Source organism: Balaenoptera acutorostrata, chromosome 2, assembly GCF_949987535.1.
Source record: "Balaenoptera acutorostrata chromosome 2, mBalAcu1.1, whole genome shotgun sequence".
In the NCBI taxonomy this organism is placed as follows: Eukaryota; Metazoa; Chordata; class Mammalia; order Artiodactyla; family Balaenopteridae; genus Balaenoptera; species Balaenoptera acutorostrata.
The window spans coordinates 65,296,630-65,314,908 of record NC_080065.1 but is presented as its reverse complement, the minus strand read 5'-3'; the positions used below and the strand labels follow the sequence as shown (position 1 = coordinate 65,314,908).

Here is an 18,279-nt window from a genome sequence, read left to right as displayed (position 1 = left end):
TCGTTGCTGTGCACAGGCTTTCTCTAGTTGCAGCGAGCGGGGGCTACTCTTCATTGTGGTCATGAGCTTCTCATTGCGGTGGCTTCTCTTGTTGAGCGCAGGCTCTAGGTGCGCGGGCTTCAGTAGTTGTGGCACGTGAGCTCAGTAATTGTGACTTGTGGGCTCTAGAGCACACGCTCAGTAGTTGTGGTGCATGGGCTTAGTTGCTTTGTGGCATGTGGGATCATCCTGGACCAGCACTCGAACCCGTGTCCCCTGCATTGGCAGGTGGATTCTTAACTACTGCGCCACCAGGGAAGCCCTTAGCCATTAACTTTTGAAATGTTGCTTTTGTCCCATTCTTTCTCTCTCCCTTCTCTTTTTAGTACTCTAATTAAAAGTATGTTAGATATTTTGACCATATTCTACGTGTCTCTGATGTGCTGTTTGGTGTTTTCCATTCTTTTATTTCTGGGTGCTTCAAATTGTATAATTTCTCTTGACCTGCCTTCACATTCAATAATTCTATCTTCTGCTGTTTCTAGCAGAAACAGTAGTTGTGGCTTGCCACCTCTAGAGCGCAGGCTCAGTAGTTGTGGCACATGGGCTTAGTTGCTCCGCGGCATGTGGGATCTTCCCAGACCAGGGCTCGAACCCATGTCCCCTGCATTGGTAGGTGGATTCTTAACCACTGCGCCACCAGGGAAGTCCCCAAATAGCATATATTAACACATATATGTGAAATCTGAAAAAATTGGTATAGACAATCTTATTTACAAAGCAGAAATAGAGACACAGACATAGAAAACAAACCTATGGATACCAAGGGGGAAGGGGGGTGGGTGGGATGAATTGGGAGCTTGGGATTGACATATATACACTATTGATACTATGTATAAAATAGATAACTAATGAGAACCTACTGTATAACACAGGGAACTCTACTCGGTGCTCTGTGGTGAGCTAAATAGGAAGGAAATCCAAAAAAGAGGGGATATATGTATATGTATAGCTGATTCGCTTTGCTGTACAGTAGAAACTAACACAATGTTGTGAAGCAACTATACTCCAATAAAAATTTTTTTAAAAAGTGAGAAAAAGCCAAAAAAAGTACTCATGAGATTTTTGCATTGGATTTTTAAATAAGGAAATTATTTGTCACTATTCCTTATCACTTTTCTTTATCCATCATTCCTGGATTTAAATTTCAGGTGTTGCTTTCTGTAGTACACAAATTTTGGTGATTCTTTTGAGGGAGAAGGAAGTAATTGTGTAGTGCAGTGCTCTCAAACTGGTGAAGGGCCTTTTTTAAAAATTTCCAATCCATTATGGATGGATACTTATGTAAAATACTATAAAAAATAAATTGCTAGAAAAATGAAATGGAAAAAAACATGCAAAATGCAAGCCCCAATTTTCTATTAGATTCAAAAATATAAAATTACACTGTTGAATTGCTCTAAGTGCTTGCTCTCAGTTTCTTTTTATATTTCCTTATGTATTAGTAACAAAAATTTGTGGATTGGTAATGGTTCTTGGACCAATCTTTCTCAGATCATACTTGGAGAAGCACTGAGATAGTGTACAGTGCTACATAGTGTTAATATTCCCCTTAATTTACACTGCCTTTCAAAGGAGTAGAAGGTTTTAATGAGCTATGAATTACAGATATTTTTAAAAAGAGGTAATTTATACAATGTAAAAGCCCTGCAACTTCTTACATTCTGAAAGGTAACTGGTAAAAATTTGCTTTTCGATTATAGTTGCTGTTTTATACTGGTACTGAAGTAAAAGTGACTTCTTGGTAATAGTAAGATTTCCTTTAACCTTCCAGTTACATATTTTTCTCTGGTCGTTGAAACTATAAAAAAAGGCATATTTTGATCATAAAAGGAAAAGTTATACCGCTTAACACCACAAGATGTCACTTATGTAAAAATAAAGTTGGTATTTTAATGCTCAAAGCTGGATAGCTACAGATAAATAGGTAAATGAAGAACTAGGTAAATTAAAAAACCATACTTGAAACACATATTGGTTTTTGGTAAAGAGTTAATGAAAATATTACTAATTCAGTATTATTTTGAATCAACTCTTCTGATGTTTAGCAAAAAGAATTTCTCAATTTCTAAGATTAATGTAGTAATACATGTTAATAGGCCATATTTGAATCCATATAACAAAGGATATAGACCTAAAATGGCTCAATACAAGTGAACATATTTTGAGGGTAAACTAGGTGTTATGGTATTAACTTCCACCCAGTCTTTACTGTTTTGGTGACAAGCAGAGAGGAATTTGTGTAGAGATATGTAATTTATATCAGAATTTTCAGTAGGTGTTTATGACATATCTGAGAAGTTGAATATTACATCAGTTTGAAACAGTGCCTAGGATTTTCTTGTCTCTTCTCTGAACCTCAAAGTTATTAGCTCTCTACGCGAGTTAACACAAAAGATATTTGTATTGGTTTTGAAGACCATCTTTTCTGTTAAACATGAAGAGCAAAACCTTTGGCTTTAATATCGAATTCGTGTTTTCTTGTGTTTAGTTTGAGAGAGTGGGTCAGGACCTAAAGGTGGTTGGGAAGGGGACTGTGGCATCTCGAGCTTTAGAGGAACAAACCAAGTTTCCATTAGGCCATGAACACGATTGCACCTGGGGTTAGAGGTTGGAATGTCCTAAAAATTGACACTTCATTATTCTTCATTGCTCACTTCTCTCTCCAGATAACACTGGTGGAGAAGATTGGTGGAACACTCTTGGGGAAAAAAGGGATCAGACATGAGAAAATGAATTTTCTTTCTTTTTTTGACATGTATATGTGTGGTCACATTTTCTTTGTATTTACTTCTTATCTAATTACTTCAGCTTTTTTCACTTTCTTATTCCTCCAAAGTTTTTAAAAGTTTCATTTAGGTTTTTGTTTTTTCATTCGTAAAAGTCTACATGGTCAGTAAGTAAAATAGGAAAACAACAAAAATTAGAGGGGAAAAAACCTCATTTGTGGTTTCATTGATTTTTGTTCCTTTTCAATTAATAGTGCAATGTGAAAGAACAAGTTTTAAGAAGGGATTCTGAATTCATTACAGAGAACAGTTATAGTATTTTATATTTGGTAGACGTATATCCTCGGATGTAGTTCTTATATGTTCCTATCTTACTATTTATATATTTTCTAGCTGTATTTTTAATTAGAGAAAAGTAGTTATTGTAATTATTTAATTATTTTTGTGTCCTGCTAGTGGTCACCATTGCATTTAATTTTATGAGCTACTTGGAAAGAAAGGGAAATTTTTTTCATAGTAAATCCCATTGCCTCTACTCTTTTTGGGAAAAATATACTTAGCTTCCATTTGTTTATTTATTTATTTTTTACTGCCATGACAGTTTGAAACATTTAACTTATATGTTAGTTTGCTAGTACTGCCATAACAAAATGCCACAGACTTGGTGGCCTAATTAACAGAAATACATTTTCCCTGGATTCTGGAGACTAGAAATCTAAGATCAAGGTTTTGGCAGATTTGGTTTCCTCTGAGGCTTCTCTCCCTGGCTTGCAGATAGCCACCTTCTTGCTGTGCCCTCACATGATCATCTTTTCGTCTTTATGTATCTGTCCTAATCTGCTCTTCTTGTAAAAAATCAGTCCTATTGGATTAGGGCCAACCCATGTTGACCTTATTTTAATTTAATGACCTTTTTAAAGACTCTATCTACAAATACATTCATATTCTGTGGTATTGGGGGTTAGGATTTTAACATTGGAATTTCAGAAGGGACACAACTCAGCCCATAATAACACATGATCAGTCATTCATTATTGGTTAGTGCTTACTTGCCTACATTAGGCCTAAATTTGTAAAATGTACAAAGTAAAGCTTTTTTGTCAAGGCTGTCTATTTGGTGTAGTCAAGGAAGCTCTTGTCACCTACTTTTAAGCTTAAGCTGAGATGAAAGGGCTTCTGATACTTTTGTGTGTGTGTGTGTGTGTGTGTGCGCATGTGTGCGTGTGCTTGAACCATATTGCAGGAAGGAGCTATGTGGAGTAAATTTTTAAGTCTCTTTTCTGGAGAGTTTGTTGTAGAAACTTAAAAATTGCTAATCATAAACTAATAAACAGTACAAGTAGTTACTGTTGGTAATACTACAGTCTTAGTTTCTTATCAATTTTCTTATAGTCATTTAAGAGAATTTTCCTTTGACGTCCTAAAATAAAATTCAGTGATTTAAATTCTTGAATAAGGGACTTCCCTGGTGGTACAGTGGTTAAGAATCTGCCTGCCAATGCAGGGGACACGGGTTCAATCCCTGGTCCGGGAAGATCCCACATGCTGCGGAACAACTAAGCACGTGCACCACAACTACTGAGCCTGCACTCTAGAGCCCACGAGCCACAACTACTGAGCTTGTGTGCCACAACTACTGAAGCCTGCACGCCTAGAGCCCATGCTCCGCAACAAGGGAAGCCACTGCTGTGAGAAGCCCGTGCACCACAGCGAAGAGTAGCCCCCGCTCACCACAGCTAGAGAGAAAGCCCACGCACAGCAATGAAGATGCAATGCAGCCAAAAGTAAATAAATAAAATAAACCAAAACATTTAAAAAAACCTGTAAAAATAAATAAATAAATAAATAAATTCTTGCGTTAAGCTTGAAACTTAAATGTGATACTCTAATTTCACAGTATGAAAATGTGGCTTATCTCATCCTTAATAATGTATTTCTCAGAAATAGATATATGACTTTTAGTCTTGTTTTGGAGGATTAGTGTCTTATTCACACGTGAATAAAACACTGTGAAACATTTTTAAAAATTTTTATTTATTTATTTATTTATTTATTTATTTATTTATTTATTTATTTATGGCTGTGTTGGGTCTTCGTTTCTGTGCGAGGGCTTTCTCTAGTTGCGGCAAGCGGGGGCCACTCTTCATCGCGGTGTGCGGGCCTCTCACTGTCGCGGCTTCTCTTATTGTGGAGCACAGGCTCCAGACGCGCAGGCTCAGTAATTGTGGCTCACGGGCCTAGCTGTTCTGCGGCATGTGGGATCTTCCCAGACCAGGGCTTGAACCCGTGTCCCCTGCATTGGCAGGCGGATTCTCAACCACTGCGCCACCAGGGAAGCCCCTGTGAAACTTTTTAATATCATTTTTATGGAGGTATAATTTGCATACAACAAATTACCCACCTAAAGATTATAATTAGATGAGTTTTGACAGATGTATACACCTGTAAAATCACCACCACAGTTAAGAAGATACAGAACATTTCCATCTTCTTATAGAATAAGAAATTTTTTAATGTCCCTTTCATGTCCACTTTTCCTTTTGCCTATGATACCACTGATCTTGGTTTTATCACTACAGATTAGTTTGCATTTTCTAGTACTTTAAATGAATTAAATTATGCTCTTTTGTGTCTGGTGTCTTTCACTCACATAATGATTTTGAGAATTCATCCATCTTGTTGCATGTATCAGTAGTTATTTCTTTTTCAGTGCTGGGTTGTATTCCAGTGTATGGCTAAATCACATTATGCTGATCGACATTTAGATTGTTTCTAGTTTTTTAATATGTATAAAGCTGCTATGAATATTCATTTAAGTTATTATGTGGAAATATGTTTTTATTTCTCTGGGAAGTGGAATGACTGGATCACATAGTAGGTTTATGTTTAAATTTGTAAGAAACTCCCAGTTTTCCAAAGTGGTTGTACTGTTTTGCATTGCTACTGGCAGTGTGTGAGAGTTCTAGTTGCTCCATAGTCTTGGCAACATTTGTTATTGTCATTGTCTTTCATCTATTCTCATGGGTGTGTAATGGTATCTCATTTAATTTGCATTTTCTGATAGTTAATGACCTTAAGTATCTTTTCATGTACTTAGTGGTATTCCTAATCTTACTGTGTGAAATATCTATTCAAAATTTTTGACCGTTTTTAAAAATTGGCTTCTCTTCTTATAAATGAGTTGTAATTATCATATAACTTTTTTCTAATAACTTTTGATTTTGAGATAATTGTAGATTCATATGCAGGTATAAAAAATAATACAGAGAGATCCTGTGTACCCCTTACTCAGTTTCTTTCAATGATAAACTATAGTACAATATCACAACCAAGATGTTGACATTGACATACTTCACCAGTCTTGTTCAGATTTCTCCAGTTTTACTTGTACTTATTTGTGTGTGTGTGTTGGGGTGGTATTCTGTTCCCATTTAATCACATCTCTAGTTTCATGCAGCCACCCCAAAGGTAAAGATACAACAGTTTCATCACCATAGGGATCTCTTGTGTTGTAATTTTATATCCATGCTTCCTGCTTCTTGTCCTTACCCTCAGCAACCACTAATCTTTGTCCATTTCTATAATTTTGTTATTTCAAGAATGTTGTATAAATGGAGTAATACAGTATGTAACCTTTTAGGATTAATTTTTTTCACTCAGTATGCTTCTGTGGAGATTAATCAGAGTTGTTGAGATGTCAATAGCTTGTTTCATTTTACTGCTGAGTGGTATTCCATGCTGTGGGTGTACCACAGTTTGTTGAACCATCCACTGATTGAAGGGCATCTGGGTTGTTTCCAGAAGGGTTTTTTCCATTTTGGCTAGTAGGAATAAAGCTGCTATGAATACTTGAATACAGATATTTGCATGAGTATAAATTTAACATTTCCTGGGGATAAATGCACAAGAGTGCAATTACTGGCTTGTATGGTAATTGCAGGTTTAGTTCTGTAAGAAACTGCTAAACTGCCAGTGTGGCTATAACCTTTTACAATGCCCACTAGCAGTATGTGAGCAATCCAGTTCTTCCACATCCTCACTATCATTTGGTGTTGCCACCATTTTATTTAAGTGAGCCATTCTGATATGTGTGCAGTGATATCTTGCTGTGGTTTTAATTTGCTAATGGCTAATTAAGTTGAATATTTTTTCATGTGCTTTTTGCCATTTGTTTATCTCCTTCAGTGAATTGTTTGTTGATGTCTGTATTAGTTTACTAGGCCTGCCATAACAAAATAACACAGATTGAGTAGCATGATCAACAGACATTTATTTCTCACATTTGAATCTGGGACTCAAGATCAAGGTGTTGGCAGGTTTGATTTCTTCTGAGGCCTCTCTCCTTGGCTTGCAGATGGCTGTCTTCTCTCTGTGTCCTCACATTGTCCTGTCCTGTAGAATCCAGCTTTCCTTTGTTTTGTCCCAACTCTTCCTTTTAGTCCAAACTGGTAGTGTCTCTGCTGGTATAATCCCATCTCTATTCCTGGTTTCAGCTGAGATGTCTGATTAAATCCACGAGGGGCATCCGTGATTTCGTTATCAAATGATTTTTCAGTGTTCTCTGGTGTTCTCTTCTGAAGACACTTGCTTGATTTTTGCAACATGGATAAGCTGAGATTTTTCCAAATCTTCAAGTTCTAGTTCCTTTTTTGCTTAACAATTCCTTCAATTTATCTTTCTTTCTCATTTTGCTGTAAGCAGTAAGGAGAAACCAGGCTGTGACTTCCACACTTTGCTTAGAAATCTCCTCGGCTAAATATTCAAGTTCATCACTTTTAACTTCTATTTTCCACAAAACACTGGAACATAGTTGGGCCAAGTTCTTTTCACTTTATAATAAGGATTGCCTTTTCTCCAGTTTCCCGTAATATGTTCCTCATTTCCATCTGAGATCTCATCAGAATCACCTTTAACTCCATATATTTACCAATAGTCTCTTCAAGGCATGTTTTAAGAAAAAAACCACATGCACTTCAGAACTGTTCCAGCCTCTACCTGTTGCCCAGTTCCAAAGCCACTTCCACATTTTTAGGTATTTATTACATGAACACTTCACTTCTTGTTACCAGAATCTGTAATAGTTTGTTAAGGCTGCCATAACAAAATACCATAGACTGGATGGCTTAAATTTATTTCTCATAGTTTCTCACAGTTCTTCCAGGAGGCTGGAAGTCCAAGATCAAGGTGTTGGCAAGTTTGTTTTCTCATGAGGCCTCTCTCCTTGCCTTGCAGGTGACTGTCTTCTCACTGTGTTCTCACATGGCCTTTTTTCTGTGCATGTGCACCACTCTCTGTCTTAGGACACCAGTCCTTTTGGATTAGAATCCCATCCTTATGACCTCATTTAATGTTAGCTACCTCTTTTTAAAGGCCCTATTTCCACGTAACGTCACATTGAGGGTCAGGGCTTCAGCATGTGAACTTTGGGGGGGCACCAATTCAGTCTGTAACAATGTCTTCTGCCCCTTTTCTGATTGAATTGGTTGTTTTTTTACTGTTGAGTTTTGGGAGTTCTTTTTATATTCTGGATACTAGTCTTTTGCATATATGTGGTTACAAACATTTTCTGCCAGTCTGTAATTTGTTTTTTTCTTCTTCTTAAGAGAGAATTCCCTGGAACAAGTTTTAAATTTTGATGAAATTAATTAATCAGTGTTCCCTTTTATGGACTGTGCTTTTGGTGTCAAGTCTAAGAACTCTTTGTCTAGCTATATAATAACTTTAAAAAATTCTGTTTTTCTGTGTTGAAGGAAAAATGATTAGATATTACAAATTATGAATTTTTTTTTTGCTGGGAGGGATTTTTTAATTGCTGGGGGGAACACTCACTTTGAAGAATAGGAGCAGGTCAGTTGTAAGCCAAAAAAAAAATATTGGGAGGCAATTCTGTGTGGGGTTTTCTCCTTTTTGCAGCCCTTCTATATGAAGGCATTGATTGTTTTTGTTCTAAATTATCTTTTAAGGATGTTTGTATAGCAAGTAGCTTTGGAAAGGAGACAATGTCTACCACTGCAGCAAAGTTATCTTACTTGGTAACATCATCATCTGCTTGGTTATCCAAGCTGGGAATGGGGGCATCCTTATTGAGTGCCTGTCTTATCCTTTACATTCAGTCACTGCATCCCACTGATTTCAACTTCCAAGAAGTTCCTGAATTTGTCCTACATTTTCATCCTTATCACTAACTACTCTGGTTCATTACCTCATCCTCTCATTTACATGTTAAAATTGCCTTAACTTAATTCTTTGAATTAGGGAGTATCAATGTGGGTTCCCCTACAGATTTATGTTTTTTTCTTTTTGCGAGCTAGGGAGAAAAAAGGATGTGTGAATGACACATAGCTTTTCTTCATTCCGTGCTCTTTCTTGACATATTCTGAAGAAAGTTCTTACATTTTTTTTTTTTTCCTGTTATGGGGAATTCTTTGCATTTCTATTTTGAATAACAGTTTATTTGGGGGAAGTCATATTAAGCAGAAATAACTGCTATTGGTTCTTTTTTTTTTTTTTTTTCTTTAAAGATGTGGACCATTTTTTTTAAAGTCTTTATTGAATTTGTTACAATATTGCTTCTGTTTTATGTTTTGGTTTTTTTGGTCCGGAAACATGTGGGATCTTAGCTCCCCCACCAGGGATGGAACCTGCGCCCCCTGCGTTGGAAGGCAAAGTCTTAACCACTAGACCGTCAGGAAAGTCCTGAAAGATCTTACATTTTGGCTTATGAAAATATTTTAGTGCTGATTCAAGAATTTTTATTATCTCTTTTTTTCTGATGATTATACAAGAGAAATTTTGGGATGAGAGAATCTGTATGCCTCTGATTGTTGATATTTTGCCCAGAATTGAGGTACAGTTTTATATTTTTGTTTTATTGATGGGCTTTGTGACAACATAGCACTTTGATATTATTTGGTAGGGTTAGATGAGAAATACATATTTAATTATAAATAACAAAGTAGTAATGTAACATTGTGCATCAGGTTATTTCTAATTCTTATATTATTAAAATTATATGTTTTAATACCTGTGTAATGTAAAAATCTAAATATGTAATTTTTTCTTTTCTTTTGTATAGGAATGAAGATCTAAAGCAAATGTTAGAGAGCAACAAAGATTCTGCTAAATTGGATGCTATGAAACGGATTGTTGGGGTAGGTAAAATAGTAGATCATTTCGACTTTTGGATAAATGACAAGTAGTGATATATTAAAAATATATGTTAAAGAATATGTTAAATACCAAATCTACCCTTTATTATTAACTTAAAATTTCCTGTCTAAAATGTTTTGGAGGAAGTAATGAAGTGACAAAATTCAGAAACTTGAATTTACCAATTTACCAATTTACCACGAGCAGTGCACAGTGTTTCCCTTTTGTCCACATCCTCACCAACACTTGTTATTTCTTGTCTTTTCGGAGATAGCCATTCTAACAGGTTTAAGGTGATAACCTCATTGTGGATTTGATGTGCTTTTCCCTGATAATTAGTGATGTTGAGCATCTTTTCATGTACCTGTTGGCATGTTAAACTTACATAATGTTCTGTGTCAATTATATCTCCATAGATCTGGAAAAAATTATTTTATTATGGAAGTGGCACAAATATGTATTTGTAAATTTTCAAATAATATTGAGGTATAAAAAGTAAAAGTTTCATCTTCCAGATAAACTTTAGGATCAAATTGTCAAGTTCTGTTAAAAGTTGTTTTTGGATTTTGATTAAGGTAATGTGGAATTTGTGTATTTCCATCTCCCTTCCCTCCCTCTTTTCCTGTCTTTCAGTAGCATTATATTTATATTTTATAGTTTCTAATCATAGGGAATCTTAAGCATTCCTTGTTAGATTCATTCCTGTGTACTTTTAAATTTTGGTCGCCATTATGAATGGTTCCCTTCATTATATTTTCAAAATTAATTATTACTGGTGTATAGGAAAACAAATGACTTTTCTTTTCTTGCATTTGGCCTTCTCAGTGAACTCTCTTCTTAGATCTGGTAGTTTTTTGGTTTCTTTGCTTGGTTTTCTGGATACTTAATTACATTGTCCAGAAGTTATGACAGATTTATATTATATTTTCAAATATTTTTATCTCTCATTTGTTTTTCTCCTCTCTTTGCATGGATAAAGCTCCACTATGATGTTGAATAGTAGTGGTGGTGGAAGACAACACTATCTTTTTTCTGATTTTATTGGAAATATTTGTAATGTTCTAGTCTTGGTTTTAATATAACCTGTAGAGTTCAAGTAGATATATTTCTGTGTATTTAAGTGATGTTGGATTATAGTTTTCTTTCTGTCCCCTGTTGAGGTTTTTGATTAGGGTCGAGCTAGATTCATAGCATGAGTTGTTATTTAAGCCATCTTGGCCTGCTCCAAGATTGCAAAGATTTCCCCTCTTGTTTTTAGCTTTTACGTTTAGGTCTATGATCCATTTTGCATTATTTTTTATGTATGGTGTGAGGTTAAGAGCCGAATGCATGTCTGATTTTCCTCTATTTGTTACTAAATATTCCACCATTTGTTATTAAACTGTCCTTTCCCCACTGAATTTCAGCCTCAAGTGAAAATCAGTATACTGTGTGTTTGTCGATCTACATCTGAACTCTGTCTTCTGGTTCATGGATCTTTGTGGCTCTCAGTTTACCTATTCCTCACCCATGATTTCTGTAGCCTTAAAATAAAATACTGTAAGTCTTCCTGTTTTCTAAAAGATAGCTTTGTTTATGCTGTATATTCTTTGCATTTCCATGTAAATTTTAGAAGCTTATTGGTTTCTACAAGAAAAAAAGCCTACTGGAATTTATATTGGAATTGCATTAAATCTATAGATTAATTTTGGGAGAATTAACTTTTTAACACCATTTTGTCTTATTCTGTGATCATGATTCTATCTCTTGTTTCAGTCGTTTTTAATTTCTCTCAACAGTGTAGTGTAGTTTTCAGTGTTAAATTTTAAGTTCTATTATTTTGCTAATAGTTTCTGTAAATATTTTGTCTTTGAATACTATTAAATACTGTATTTCAATTTTTTTAATGGTAATTGGTTTTAATAAGATAAAGTCAATGAACATAGGTAAATGTCTACAAACAAGGTTTTCTCCATGGCACTACCCTACACCACAGTCACAGTAATTCAACTGTGTTCTCATTTGGCAATAATGTCATACAAGTGAATTTGCTGATGACTAGCAAAATTACAAAATGAACCCAAAGCCACTTAATCAAGAGTCCCAACAACAAAGAAACCCTAGGAAGGAAGGTCAAGGCAGGAGGTTGCAGCTGGCCAGATATGATACCATTTGCCCAGTTTTCATTTAGGAATTTGCTACAACAAATAAAATAAGGGTCTCCTCTTAGTTACTAGAAAAGAAAACAACAGGTATTACCTATCACCATTCTTTGACCATGAAATTAAAATATTTCCTGAATGTATGATTAAAAGAAAAAAAGTCTTTAAAAAGAATAGTAATCATTCTTACATGTTCACAGTAGAAGCTCTATGTCTGAATTTAAAACACTACTCAGTATTTGCCTAAGAAACACATTTAGACAATATGGCTTTTGACATATTAAAGTTCCATGGGGAAAACTAAGACATCTTTTAATTTTGCTTTAATATCAAACTAACAGCAACTTAAAAATTCAGTAAGAGCATGGTTGGTCTGATTCAAGATGTACTTCCAAAATTCAGTCACCTAGTTTTCTTTCAGGAGAAACTGTTCATCATCACAGATCTTTTCTAACTTAACTTTTGGGGAAGAAAATGGAAAATCAAACCCATAGCACAACGGTTATGTAAGATACATCCTCCCCTGTATTTCACTTTTAAACTAGCAGTTATTGTTTGCTAATTTCTTCTTTTATGAAATAACTAATAGTTATTTTTCTTGAAATTTTTTCCAGTGAAATATTATAACAATCATTTGTTCACCTTTACTTCTGTCCAGTTTTTAGTTCGACTTCTAGTTAGCACCATATTTCTATGTGGGAGCTTTAAAAATTATTTTTAAAATGTTATGTTCATGTATGCACATGTATGCATCATTTCAAAACATCTGTTGGGTGGAAGTAGTTTGCTAGAGGTCAATTAGCAGAATATTATATTGGCTTCAAAATTTCTTGGATTTTTTAAATGTAATTGTCAATATTTACATTTCTCTGCATAATTTAGGTTTCATGAGCCCTGAATATGGGGTTTTATCACCTCATGATTACAGAGTAGTTTTAAGACCTTAGCTTCTTAGTTAAAAACCTTCATACATTTCTAAATTTTAATCTGCCAAAATTTTAAGTGTTTTGTATTTGTTTTACCACATTACTTTCTAATATATATAAAAATGCTGGCAGTGCACATCTGGCTATCTTTCATAGTTGGTAGTCCTACGAGTCAACAGAGCATCTTGTCAGCAATATCTACTAGAGAGAAACCATAGTGATAGTTTCAGTTCATTTTATTATCTTTCTTTGGTAATATCTGAGGCTTATTTAGAATCATGGGGAAATGTTTCCAGTGGTTCATGTGTTGAATAAAGTCTCATGTATGCCAAAGCATGCTTAGGGAAGAAAAGCTACCTACTTCAAAATCTTGTGGTCACTTATTACACAGCAGGACTCAAGTTGAAACATAACATATGTTATTTTTCTTGATATTTCTGAAAAATATGTGTCTAATATTTAAAGCACATGTTTGTATTTTATCTTGGCTTGATGAAATGTGAACTAAGAATTTGAAATGTATTGCTTCATATAGTGAACTTGTAATACGTTTTTTAGCTAAAATACTGATGAGTTGATTATTCAGAGTCTTTGAAAGAATGGAATATTTTGGTGTATTGAAATCTTTGATGTATTTTCTTTTAGTAAGTGTTGGATATTAAAGGTCTTTCTCAGATTAGTTTGCTTGTCTTTGTAGTTTTGGGATAATGAGCAAATCTGAACCTTTCTTTGATAGATAAGATTCTTAAAATTCCTAATTAGAGTTATTGATCTATAGTATTTCATAGCCGTATATGTTACATGGTATTTGGTTGGATATTATTGACCCTAAGAAAATTAAAGGTAATTTCAAAGTTCCAGATATTTTTGTTTAATATTTAAAAAAAAAATTAAGCCAAATTCAAATAGTATATTATTGTTGTAGAAAAATTTTGAGAAAGTCCATATAAGAAGAAGAAAATAAAAGCATGCATAATTCTTACTGTCTTGAGTTAATGATTATAATAAACATTTTGGGCTAAATCTTTCGAGACTGATTGCCTACCCCTTGTTCTCTTTCTCCCTTCAACAAAGATGCTTCAGTTCTGTGTATACTTTAGAGGATTCAACCTGTGGCTGATGTTGGCATCTTTTTTTGTTCTTAGGTTGGAAGTTGTTTAAAAGGGTCAAGTTTTTTCTGCCATGCTAATATACATCAGGACCAGTTCCTGGTTAGCAGGCCTGAATTTTTACTAGTGATGTAATGCCTATAGAACCTTAATGGGTTTTCTGTCAATTTTGCTTCAGAGTACTTTCTGGGATAGAAGTCAAGGGTCAGTTCATTTTCTATTTCTCTATTTATTCTTGGGGGCTGATTCTTAAGAGTTGCAGTTGGGTCTGAAAATTAACTGCTGGTTTGTAAATTAACTAGTAATTATTTATAAAATAAAAATGCTGAATTTTCTCCCCATCTGTATATCTGTAAAAAATGAAGCTAGTTGAAATTGTTGAGAAAGTAAGTGCAATTTCTCCTCTTCATCTTGCTGAGTTAAAAAAAGATTAATGCTTTTTAACATTAATTATGTTTTTAGATCTTAATTTTTTGGGGGGGAGCCATGCTGCGTGGCATGTGGGATCTTAGTTCCCTGACCGGGGATCAAACCCGCGCCCCCTGCATTGGAAGCACGGAGTCTTAACCACTGGACCGCCAGGGAAGTCCCTAGATGTGAATTTTTAGACCTAGATAATTATTTAGTATTTTAAAAATAACATGAATAACATGAAAATCATCATTGTAATACACCACATTAACTGAATGAAGGAGAAAAAACAAGTTTATTTTAATGATACAGAAAAAACATTTGACAGAATTCAGCACCCTTTCAGGATAAAACACTCAACAAACTAGGAATAAAAGGAAACTACCTCAACATTTTAAAGGCCAAATATGACAAATTCACAGCTAACATCATACTCAGTGGTGAAAGACTGAAAGTTTTTCCTCTAAGCTCAGGAACAAAACAAGGATGCCCACTTTCACCACTTCTATTCAACATAGTATTGGAAGTTTTAGCCACAGCAATTGGGTAAGAAAAAGAAATAAAAGGCAGCCAAATTGGGAGAGAAGTAAAATTATCTTCATTCACAGACAACATGCTTTTATATTTAGAAAACCCTAAAGAGTCCACAAAAAACTTTTAGAACTAATGAACAAATTCAACAAAGTTGCAGGATACAAAATTAACGCATAAAAATTAGTTGTGTTCCTATGTGGTAACAGTCATCAACCCTAAAAGGAAGTTATGAAAACAATCTCATTTATGGTAACATCAAAAAGAATAAAATACTTAGGAATAGTCTTACCCAAGGAAGCAAAAGATTTGTACCTTGAAAGCTAAAATGTTGCTGAAAGAAATTAAGACACAAATAAATGGAAAGATGTCCCATGTTCATTGATTGGAAGACTTAATATTATTAGGATGTCAGTATTCCCAAAATTATCTACATATTCAGTGCAGTTCCCATCAAAATCCCAGGGATGTTTTTTGCAAAAATAGAAAAATCTATCTTAAAATTCATATGGAATCTTACTGGACTCTGAATGGCCAAAACAATCTTGAAAAAGAAGAACAAAGAAGTCTTACACTTTCTGAAATCAAAACTTACTACAAAGCTACAGTAATCAAAATGTGTGGTACCAACATAAAGACAGACATATAGAGAGACATATACACACAATAGAGAGCCTTAAAAGAAAACCCTCACTTATATGGCCAAATTATTTTCAACAAGGGTGCAAGACAATTCAGTGGGGGTAGAATTTCCCCAAATGGTGTTTGGAAACTGGATACTCACGTGCAAGAGAATGAATTTTTAGACCCCTACCTCATACCATATATAGAATAAGTGAAAAAATGAATCAAAGACCTAAATGTAAGAGCTAAAAACATAAAGCTCATAGAAGAAAACATAGGGTAAAAACTTCCATGACATTGGATTTGTCAAAGGATTCTTGGATATAACATCAAAAGGTGAGCAACAAAAGAAATAATTTAGACTATGTCAAAATTTAAAACTTTGTGCATCAAATGACACTGGCAACCAGTGAGAAGGCAACCTACAGAATGGGAGAAAATATTTTTAATCATATATTTGATACAGACTCTCCAGAATATATAAAGAACTCATATAACCCAATAACTAAAAACAGCACAATTAAAAATGGGTAAAGACTTAAATAGACATTTCTCTTGTTTTAAACTTCAGTAGTGAGTAACATTAGGGCCACTTATGATTGGATGATAAGTTACGCTAGGGAAAGGGATATCCTATATCTACTTATCCCCCAGGTAGTAACTAACGGGTAAATAGTTGTTTTCCAAAATATATCAAGTGAACCACACCATTAGAAATTTGTTGAAATTTCTGTCATTTGTATAGTGTCATATCTGGATATCTTTTTTTTTTTGGCCACAACAAGTGGCATGCGGGATCTTAGTTCCCTGACCAGGGAACGAGCCTGTGCCACGCTGCAGTGGCAGCATGGAGTCTTAACCAATGGGCTGCCAGGGAAGTTCTAGTATCATATCTGAAATAAAAATATCTTGGGTTGGGCTTCCCTGGTGGCGCAGTGGTTGGGAGTCTGCCTGGCAGTGCAGGGGGCACGGGTTCGAGCCCTGGTCTGGGAAGATCCCACATGCCGCGGAGCAACTAGGCCCGTGAGCCACGATTACTGAGCCTGCGCATCTGGAGCCTGTGCTCTGCAACAAGAGAGGCCGCCATAGTGAGAGGCCCGCGCACCGCGATGAAGAGTGGCCCCCACTTGCCACAACTAGAGAAAGCCCTGGCACAGAAACGAAGACGCAACACAGCCATAAAATAAATAAATAAATTTAAAAAATAAAAATAAAAAAAATATCTTGGGTTGACTCAATAGCAGAATTGATATAACAGAAGAAAGAGTCAAAAGTTGAAGACAGATCACTTAGAAATTAGTCAATTCGTAGAATAGAGATTAAAAAGAAAAGAGATGAACAAAGCCTCAGGTCTTGTTGGATGATACCAAAACATCTATGTCCATGTAACATATATTTTTTAGGGCAGAAAAAATACTTGAAGACATTATTGCTGAAAACTTCCCAAACTGATGAATGACTTAAATTTATAGATGAAAGAAACTCAATGAACCCCAATCAGGATAAACTGAATGACTAAGTACTGAAAGAAAATAATTGTTAACCTAGAATTCTCTATCCAGTGAAAGAATGAAGATGAATAGAGACATTCTCAGGCAGAAAAAAATAGTAGAGTATTTCTAGCCTATCTGCTTTAATGAAAGGCTAATGGAAGTTCTCCATGCTGAAGGGAAATATGTGATGGATTTTGAGGGAGACCAATAGAAATGGTAAATGTGTGGTACCCGTAAAGGACTAATTTTATCCTCCTAAGTATCCCATTGTCTGAGAGGTTTTCGATGGATGTATATATAATATATATGATGGCTATAACATAAAGAGTAGTGGGGAGGTCAGATTAAAAGGGCCTATATGGTTGAAAGGTTTCTACATTTTATTTGACCTTGTGAAATATTAACTCTAAGTAAACTGTGGAAGGTTTGACATATCTTGACTTACCTGTCTATATATATCTGTCAGCTGTGTTTGTGCATCTATGTAATTATCTGATAATCTCTAGAAGAAGAACCAATAAAAATTATACAAAAAGATATAGTCAAATAATCAATATAAAAATTAAAATAAAAAAGAAAAGTTAAATTATTAAATACTAAAAAATTTCCAAATAATGAGGGTAACAGCAGTCAGAGCAACAAAACACAGGGAATAAACAGAAAACTGATAATAAAATGGTAGACCTGAATATAACTACATCAATAATTATATTAAATGTAAGTGATCTAAAGTCACCAAGAGAGGGGCTTCCCTGGTGGCGCAGTGGTTGAGAATCTGCCTGCTAATGCAGGGGACACGGGTTCGAGCCCTGGTCTGGGAGGATCCCACGTGCCGCGGAGCGGCTGGGCCCGTGAGCCACGGCTGCTGAGCCTGCGCTTCTGGAGCCTGTGCCCCGCGACGGGAGGGGCCGCGATAGTGAAAGGCCTGCGCACCGCGATGAAGAGCGGTCCCTGCACCGCGATGAAGAGTGGCCCCCACTTGCCGCAACTGGAGAAAGCCCTCGCACGAACCAAAGACCCAGCACAGCCAAAAATAAATAAATAAATAAATAAATAAAAATTAAAAAAAAAAAAAAAAAGATTAATGCATTTAAAAAAAAAAAATAAATAAAACACTGATGTTTTAA

At 35.1% G+C, this 18,279-nt stretch overlaps 1 protein-coding gene across 2 annotated transcripts in view; it reads left to right on the top strand.

The window, feature by feature from the left end:
* Positions 1–18,279, top strand: part of AP3B1 (adaptor related protein complex 3 subunit beta 1) — a 258,068-nt gene that overhangs the window by 24,481 nt on the left and 215,308 nt on the right. For both annotated transcript variants that reach the window (XM_057541135.1, XM_057541134.1), the window contains exon 2: positions 9,844–9,919. In XM_057541135.1, coding sequence (XP_057397118.1) covers positions 9,844–9,919 — 76 coding nt within the window. The remainder of the gene's footprint in view (positions 1–9,843; positions 9,920–18,279) is intronic.